The following is a 9,887-nucleotide window of genomic DNA, read 5'->3' on the forward strand; positions in this document are numbered from 1 at the left end:
GGTAGTAGTTCAGTAGATGCATAGTATTATTATAGTAACATTATAGTAGTAGTATTGTAGTATTATGGTAATACTATAGAAGTAGTATAGTAGTGGTATTGTAATAGTATAGTAATAGTATTATAGTAGTAGTATAGTAGTGGTATAGTAGTATTATAGAAGTGGTAGTAGTTCAGTAGATGCATAGTATTATTATAGTAATAGTATAGTAGCAGTATAGTAGTATTATAGTAATAGTATAGTAGTAGTATTGTGGTATTATGGTAATACTATAGAAGTAGTATAGTAGTGGTATTGTAATAGTATAGTAATAGTATTATAGTGGTAGTATAGTAGTGGTATAGTAGTATTATAGAAGTGGTAGAGTAGTTCAGTACATGCATAGTATTATTATAGTAATAGTATAGTAGCAGTATAGTAGTATTATAGTAATAGTATAGTAGTAGTATTGTAGTATTATAGAAGTGGTAGAGTAGTTCAGTACATGCATAGTATTATTATAGTAATAGTATAGTAGCAGTATAGTAGTATTATAGTAATAGTATAGTAGTAGTATAATAGTATTATAGAAGTGGTAGAGTAGTTCAGTACATGCATAGTATTATTACAGTAATAGTATAGTAGCAGTATAGTAGTATTATGGTAATAGTATAGTAGTAGTAGTATCATATTAATAGTATAGTATTAGCATATTAGTAGTATAGTAATAGCATATTAGTAGTATAGTAGTATTATAGTAATACTATGGCAGTAGTATAGTAGTATTATAGTAGTAGTGCGGTAGTGTGGTAGTAGTAGTAGTAGTATAGAAGTCTAGTAGTAGTATAGTAGTATTATATTAGTAAAGCAGTATTATAGTGGTAGCATATTATTAGTAGCATTATAGTTGTACAGTTGTTTAGTAGTAGTATATTGGTAGTAAAGCAATCGTATAGAAGTAGTACACTAATAGTATAGTAGTAGTATAGAAGTATAGTAGTAGTATAGTAGTAGTAGTAGTAGTAGTATAGTAATAGCATTATTACCCCCAGGCGTATTGTAGTGAAGGCTGAAGAGGGTTGTCAGGTAAAACTGTAGTAGTGTAGTAGTAGTATAGTAGTGGTATAGTAGTAGTATAGTAGTGGTATAGTAGTAGTATAGTAGTGGTACAGTAATAGTATTATAGTAGTAGTATAGTAGTATTACCCCCAGGCGTATTGTAGGGAAGGCTGGAGAGGGTTGTCAGGTAAACTGTAGTAGTGTAGTAGTAGTATAGTAATAGTATAGTAGTATAGTAGTAGTATAGTAATAGTATAGTATTATAGTAGTATTATAGTAGTAGTATAGTAGTATTACCCCCAGGCGTATTGTAGTGAAGGCTGGAGAGGGTTGTCAGGTAAAACTGTAGTAGTGTAGTAGTAGTATAGTAGTAGTATAGTAGTAGTATAGTATTAAAGTAGTAGTATAGTAATAGTATAGTATTATAGTAGTAGTATAGTAGTAGTATAGTAGTATTACCCCCAGGCGTATTGTAGTGAAGGCTGAAGAGGGTTGTCAGGTAAAACTGTAGTAGGGTAGTAGTAGTATAGTAGTAGTATAGTAATAGTATAGTATTATAGTAGTAGTATAGTAATAGTATAGTATTATAGTAGTAGTATAGTAGTAGTATAGTATTATTACCCCCAGGCGTATTGTAGGGAAGGCTGGAGAGGGTTGTCAGGTAACACTGTAGTAGTTCAGTAGTAGTATAGTATTATAGTAGTAGTATAGTATTATAGTAGTAGTATAGTAGTATTATAGTAGTATTATAGTAGTAGTATTAGTAATATTACCCCCAGGCGTATTGTAGGGAAGGCTGGAGAGGGTTGTCAGGTAACACTGTAGTAGTTTAGTAGTAGTATAGTAGTATAGTAATAGTATAGTAGTATTACCCCCAGGCATATTGTAGTGAAGGCTGGAGAGGGTTGTCAGGTAACACTGTAGTAGTTTAGTAGTAGTATAGTATTATAGCAGTAGTATAGTAGTAGTATAGTAGTATTACCCCCAGGCATATTGTAGTGAAGGCTGCAGAGGGTTGTCAGGTAACACTGTAGTAGTTTAGTAGTAGTATAGTATTATAGTAGTAGTAATAGTAGTAGTATAGTAGTAGTATAGTATTATAGTAGTAGTATAGTAGTAGTATAGTAATATTACCCCTAGGCGTATTGTAGGGAAGGCTGGAGAGGGTTGTCAGGTAACACTGTAGTAGTTTAGTAGTAGTATAGTAGTAGTATAGTATTATAGTAATAGTATAGTATTATTACCCCCAGGCGTATTGTAGTGAAGGCTGGAGAGGGTTGTCAGGTAACACAGCATCAACATATTCCACGGCCAGGAAGGCAGAGGACAAGATGGTGGCCGTACTGTTCACCTCCATTCTGATTGGCTGGTGGGGATGTGCTGGGAGGAGACTGGACAACACTGAGAACACAAACACACACATTCATATCAATTGGCTCTGACCAGGGAGAGGCCCTGGGCAAACACAGTAATGTTTTATACATTAACTAGACTAGACAACAACACACACACACACAACAAACACTCACACACACACACACACACACACACACACTGCATAGCCATTAATCAAATAACGACCATATTGTTTGTTTTTAGTAGAAATTAGTAGAAATAAATGCTGCACAAAATAAATAAGATGGTAAAAGACCTGGACAGAGATATACAGGGGAAACCTCTGGACTAACCAGGACATATAACAGAGATATACAGGGGAAACCTCTGGACTAACCAGGACATATAACAGAGATATACAGGGGAAAACCTCTGGTCTAACCAGGACATATAACAGAGATATACAGGGGAAACCTCTGGACTAACCAGGACATATAACAGAGATATACAGGGGAAAACCTCTGGTCTAACCAGGACATATAACAGGGATATACAGGGGAAACCTCTGGTCTAACCAGGACATATAACAGAGATATACAGGGGAAACCTCTGGTCTAACCAGGACATATAACAGAGATATACAGGGGAAACCTCTGGTCTAACCAGGACATATAACAGGGGAAACCTCTGGTCTAACCAGGACATATAACAGAGATATAACAGGGAAAACCTCTGGACTAACCAGGACATATAACAGAGATATACAGGGGAAACCTCTGGTCTAACCAGGACATATAACAGGGAAAACCTCTGGTCTAACCAGGACATATAACAGGGAAAACATCTGGTCTAACCAGGACATATAACAGAGATATACAGGGAAAACCTCTGGTCTAACCAGGACATATAACAGAGATATACAGGGGAAACCTCTGGTCTAACCAGGACATATAACAGAGATATACAGGGGAAACCTCTGGTCTAACCAGGACATATAACAGAGATATACAGGGGAAACCTCTGGTCTAACCAGGACATATAACAGGGAAAACCTCTGGTCTAACCAGGACATATAACAGAGATATACAGGGGAAAACCTCTGGTCTAACCAGGACATATAACAGAGATATACAGGGAAAACCTCTGGTCTAACCAGGACATATAACAGAGATATACAGGGAAAACCTCTGGTCTAACCAGGACATATAACAGGGGAAACCTCTGGTCTAACCAGGACATATAACAGAGATATAACAGGGGAAACCTCTGGTCTAACCAGGACATATAACAGAGATATACAGGGGAAACCTCTGGTCTAACCAGGACATATAACAGAGATATACAGGGGAAACCTCTGGTCTAACCAGGACATATAACAGAGATATACAGGGAAAACCTCTGGACTAACCAGGACATATAACAGAGATATACAGGGAAAACCTCTGGTCTAACCAGGACATATAACAGGGGAAACCTCTGGTCTAACCAGGACATATAACAGAGATATACAGGGGAAACCTCTGGACTAACCAGGACATATAACAGAGATATACAGGGGAAACCTCTGGACTAACCAGGACATATAACAGAGATATACAGGGGAAACCTCTGGTCTAACCAGGACATATAACAGGGAAACCCTCTGGTCTAACCAGGACATATAACAGAGATATACAGGGGAAACCTCTGGTCTAACCAGGACATATAACAGAGATATACAGGGGAAACCTCTGGACTAACCAGGACATATAACAGGGAAAACCTCTGGTCTAACCAGGACATATAACAGAGATATACAGGGGAAACCTCTGGACTAACCAGGACATATAACAGGGAAAACCTCTGGTCTAACCAGGACATATAACAGAGATATACAGGGGAAACCTCTGGTCTAACCAGGACATATAACAGAGATATACAGGGAAAACCTCTGGTCTAACCAGGACATATAACAGGGAAAACCTCTGGTCTAACCAGGACATATAACAGAGATATACAGGGAAAACCTCTGGTCTAACCAGGACATATAACAGAGATATACAGGGAAAACCTCTGGTCTAACCAGGACATATAACAGAGATATACAGGGGAAACCTCTGGACTAACCAGGACATATAACAGAGATATACAGGGGAAACCTCTGGACTAACCAGGACATATAACAGAGATATACAGGGGAAACCTCTGGTCTAACCAGGACATATAACAGGGAAAACCTCTGGTCTAACCAGGACATATAACAGAGATATACAGGGGAAACCTCTGGTCTAACCAGGACATATAACAGAGATATACAGGGGAAACCTCTGGACTAACCAGGACATATAACAGGGAAAACCTCTGGTCTAACCAGGACATATAACAGAGATATACAGGGGAAACCTCTGGACTAACCAGGACATATAACAGGGAAAACCTCTGGTCTAACCAGGACATATAACAGAGATATACAGGGGAAACCTCTGGTCTAACCAGGACATATAACAGAGATATACAGGGAAAACCTCTGGTCTAACCAGGACATATAACAGGGAAAACCTCTGGTCTAACCAGGACATATAACAGGGAAAACCTCTGGTCTAACCAGGACATATAACAGAGATATACAGGGGAAACCTCTGGTCTAACCAGGACATATAACAGAGATATACAGGGAAAACCTCTGGTCTAACCAGGACATATAACAGAGATATACAGGGGAAACCCTCTGGTCTAACCAGGACATATAACAGGGAAAACCTCTGGTCTAACCAGGACATATAACAGAGATATACAGGGGAAACCCTCTGGTCTAACCAGGACATATAACAGAGATATACAGGGAAAACCTCTGGTCTAACCAGGACATATAACAGGGAAAACCTCTGGTCTAACCAGGACATATAACAGGGAAAACCTCTGGTCTAACCAGGACATATAACAGAGATATACAGGGGAAACCTCTGGTCTAACCAGGACATATAACAGAGATATACAGGGGAAACCTCTGGTCTAACCAGGACATATAACAGAGATATACAGGGAAAACCTCTGGTCTAACCAGGACATATAACAGAGATATACAGGGAAAAATGTAGTAAATATATTTTATATTTGAGATTCTTCAAAGTAGCCACCCTTTCCCTTGATGACAGCTAGAATGCTTTTCCAACAGTCTTGAAGGAGTTCCCACATATGCTGAGCACTTGTTGGCTGCTTTTCCTTCACTCTGCGGTCCAACTCATCCCAAACCATCTCATTTGGGTTGAGGTCAGGTGATTGTGGAGGCCAGGTCATCTGATGCAGCACTCGATCACTCTCCTTCTTGGTCAAATAGCCCTTACACAGCCTGGAGGTGTGTTAGGTCATCGTCCTGTTGAAAAGCAAATCACACCTCCTCCTCCATGCTTCACGGTGGGAACCACACCATCACACCTCCTCCTCCGTGCTTCAAGGTGGGAACCACACCTGCAGAGATGATCCGTTCCGCCACACCGCGTCTCACAAAGACATGGCGGTTGGAACCAAAAATCTCAAATTTCAATCTCATCAGACCAAAGTACATTTCCACTGGTCTAATGTTCATTGCTCGTGTTTCTTGGCCCAATCAAGTCTCTTCTTATTATTGGTGTCCTTTAGTAGTGGTTTCTTTGGAGCAATTCGACCATGAAGGCCTGATTCACACAGTCTCCTATGAACAGTTGATATTGAGATGTGTCTGTTATCTTGAACTCTGTGAAGCATTTATTTGGGCTGCAATCTGAGGTGCAGTTAAGTCTAATGTCCTCTGCAGCAGAGGGAACTCTGCGTCTTCCTTTCCTGTGGCGGTCCTCATCAGAGCCAGTTTCATCATACCACTTGAAGAAACGTTCAGTTCTTGAAATGTTCCGTATTGACTGACCTTCATGTCTTAAAGAAATGATGGACTGTCATTTCTCTTTGCTTATTTGAGCTGTTCTTGCCATAATATGGACTTGGTCTTTTACCAAATAGGGCTATCTTCTGTATACCACCCCTACCTTGTCACAACACAACTGATTACCTCAAACGCCTTATTAAGATTGAAAGAAATTCCACAAATTAACTTTTAAACCTCTCTGGGATCGGTGGGACGCTTGCGTCCCAACAGCCTGTTAAAATGTAGAGCGCCAGATTCAAAAAAAATCTATAAAATCAAACTTTATTAAATTACACATATAAGATACCAAATTAAAACTACACTCGTTGTGAATCCAGCCAACATGTCAGATTTCAAAAAGGCTTTTCGGCGAAAGCAAACGATGCTATTATCTGAGGATACACCATAGTAAACAAAGAGAGAGAAGCATATTTCAACCATGCCGGCGCTACTCAAAACGCAGAAATATAATATAAAACATGCATTACCTTTGACGAGATTATTTTGTTGGCACTCCAATATGTCCCATAAACATCACAAATGGTCCTTTAGTTCGATTAATTCCGTCCATATATATCCAAATTGTCCATTTATTTGGCGCCGTTGTACCAGGAAAAACAGCGTTCAATTTGCACAAAATCACGACAAAATATCTAAAAAAAAATTCCTCTAAACTTTGCCAAAACATTTCAAAGTACTTTTGTAATACAACTTAAGGTATTTGTAAACGTTAATAATCGATCAAATTGAAGACAGGTCAATCTGTTTTCAATACAGGATATCAACAAACTCACGGTACTTTTCAAGTCTTGCTCAACTCTCAAACATAAACAAACGACGTCACTCCACTTCCGGGTCAATATCTTTCTCAGTTGACTATTGAAAAACCTTAACCTTTTTCCATACAATGGCGACATCCAGTGGAAGCAGTAGAAACTGCGTGTATACTGATTAGAATTCTGGTTTGCCCATGACAATCCATTGAACATACAGGAACTTAACAATAAAAAAGTTAGTCCTCAGGGTTTTGACTGCTATATACGTTCTGTTATACTTACAGATATGATTCAAACAGTTTTAGAAACTTCAGAGTGTTTTCTATCCAAATCTACTAATAATATGCATATCTTATATTCTGGGGATGAGTAGCACGAAGTTGAAATTGCGCACGCTATTTTTCCCTAAGTGAAAACTCTGCACCCTATCCTCAAGAAGTTTTAAGAAGGCACACCTGTTAATTGAAATGCATTCCAGGTGACTACCTCATGAAGCATGTTGAGAGAATGCCAAGATTGTGCAAAGCTGTCATCAAGGCAAAAAAGGGTGGCTACTTTGAAGAATCTCAAATATAAAATATATATTTTTAACAATAAAGAGAAGGGATTTTATAACATACTGCAAAACAAATGACTAGAAATTAAGAAGAAAACAGATAAAAACAACAATTATACAGCGAAAGGGATTCATGTGTACAGATGAAATATGATTATTACTGTGCACAGATTGACAATGAGAAAGCCTATATCAGGACAAGGGATCACCAGTATGTGTAACGGATGTGAAATAGCTAGCGAGTTAGCGGGTACGCGCTAATAGCGTTTCAATCAGTTACGTCACTTGCTCTGAAACCTAGAAGTAGTGGTTCCTCTTTGCTCTGCAAGGGCCGCGGCTTTTGTGGAGCGATGGGTAACGACGCTTCGCGGGTGACTGTTGTTGATGTGTGCTGAAGGTCCCTGGTTCGCCCCGGGTATGGGCGAGGGGACGGTCAAAGGTATACTGTTACATATGGAAGATGACTGCTTGCATAACTGGAGGACAATGATACGGAGTTGAGATCCGTATTGGACCTGACCCATTATTATGTTATCGATCCGTTACAGACTCAACCCTTCTTATGCCCAATAAACAGTCTGATTAACTGGATTATGCGATTTATTAGTATGAAAAAAAATGTCAGTAAACGTTTTTACAATCCTCACTAGATGTTATAGAAACATTAAACTTGCCGCTTTAAAGGAGTGTTTAAAAAATAAATAAAATTGGTTTTGTTTTCTCAACTCAGTTAAATATAGTCTAAAACAACTCAGCTGTAAGACTTCCGAAACATCCAGTGTCCCTTTGGGTAACGTAGCAACGCTTCTGCGTCGGTTACATACGTAGACTACTCTTCACACCGAGTTTCTCTTACCGATGGGTAACGTAGCAATGTTTCTGCGTCGGTTACATACGTAGACTACTCTTCACACCGAGTTTCTCTTACCGATGGGTAACGTAGCAATGTTTCTGCGTCGGTTACATACGTAGACTACTCTTCACACCGAGTTTCTCTTACCGATGGGTAACGTAGCAATGTTTCTGCGTCGGTTACATACGTAGACTACTCTTCGCACCGAGTTTCTCTTACCGATGGGTAACGTAGCAATGTTTCTGCGTCGGTTACATACGTAGACTACTCTTCGCACCGAGTTTCTCTTACCGATGGGTAACGTAGCAATGTTTCTGCGTCGGTTACATACGTAGACTACTCTTCGCACCGAGTTTCTCTTACCGATGGGTAACGTAGCAATGTTTCTGCGTCGGTTACATACGTAGACTACTCTTCGCACCGAGTTTCTCTTACCGATGGGTAACGTAGCAATGTTTCTGCGTCGGTTACATACGTAGACTACTCTTCGCACCGAGTTTCTCTTACCGATGGGTAGCGTAGCAATGTTTCTGCGTCGGTTACATACGTAGACTACTCTTCGCACCGAGTTTCTCTTACCGATGGGTAGCGTAGCAATGTTTCTGCGTCGGTTACATACGTAGACTACTCTTCGCACCGAGTTTCTCTTACCGATGGGTAGCGTAGCAATGTTTCATTACTGCGTCGGTTACATACGTCGACTTCTCTTCGCACCGAGTTTCTCTTACCGTTGTGCATGTATCTGATCGTTGGATACTTTGTCTCGTTATGTGTCCGGTAAACAACAACCAGTTCAGGACCATATATCTGACCCATCTAACGCAACAGTCGGCATTAACAGTCGGTATTAAGCCCTATCTAGCATTAGACCGCTAAAGTTACTGCTGCGTTAGAATATAAAACAAATGTTTCGTTATTGATTAGATATAATAACATGAATATAATGTTAATATATTACCTTGGTGCCGCTGTGGGTCCGTCTACCTGAGTGAGAGGCTGCCGTGCGGCGACTAGTACAGTATAATCTACGAGCCTGATTGGACGAGGGGAGAGGAGACTGACGTCAGGGGGGCCGAACGGGCGCTCTGATTGGCCCTGGGAATGGAGTGATGATAGTGAGACGCGGAGTTCCTAAAGCAACGACCAATCAGCGAGCAGCAGGGCTTTCATAACGTCAGAGCGTTATAGAGGCAGTAGGAGGAGAGAGGATGGGGTGGTGGGTGTGGGTGTATGACCGTGTGTGTTTTGTAACCCAGCAAACTTTACAAAGAGTAACAGAGGTGTCCATTGGTCTCTCTCTCCCCCTCCAGGGAGATCCATATTGGACCAGACCCATTATGCAGCACATGTTGGTTCTAACCCAGCAGTAACATACATGACGCAGCACATGTTGGTTCTAACCCAGCAGTAACATACATGACGCAGCACATGTTGGTTCTAACCCAGCAGTAA

At 40.0% G+C, this 9,887-nt stretch overlaps 1 protein-coding gene across 1 annotated transcript in view; it reads right to left on the minus strand.

Annotated features, from left to right (window-relative positions):
• The window catches only part of msmo1 (methylsterol monooxygenase 1), a 16,158-nt gene extending 6,703 nt beyond the window's left edge, over positions 1-9,455 (minus strand). The window contains exons 1-2 of the mRNA XM_055910404.1: positions 9,394-9,455; positions 2,283-2,439 (exon numbers count right to left, since the gene is read on the minus strand). Of these exons, the coding sequence (XP_055766379.1) occupies positions 2,283-2,395 (113 nt within the window). The 5' untranslated portion in view covers positions 2,396-2,439; positions 9,394-9,455. The remainder of the gene's footprint in view (positions 1-2,282; positions 2,440-9,393) is intronic.
• Positions 9,456-9,887: the final 432 nt, after the last annotated feature.

The sequence above is a fragment of the Salvelinus fontinalis genome, unplaced genomic scaffold, assembly GCF_029448725.1.
Source record: "Salvelinus fontinalis isolate EN_2023a unplaced genomic scaffold, ASM2944872v1 scaffold_0008, whole genome shotgun sequence".
Classification (NCBI taxonomy): Eukaryota; Metazoa; Chordata; class Actinopteri; order Salmoniformes; family Salmonidae; genus Salvelinus; species Salvelinus fontinalis.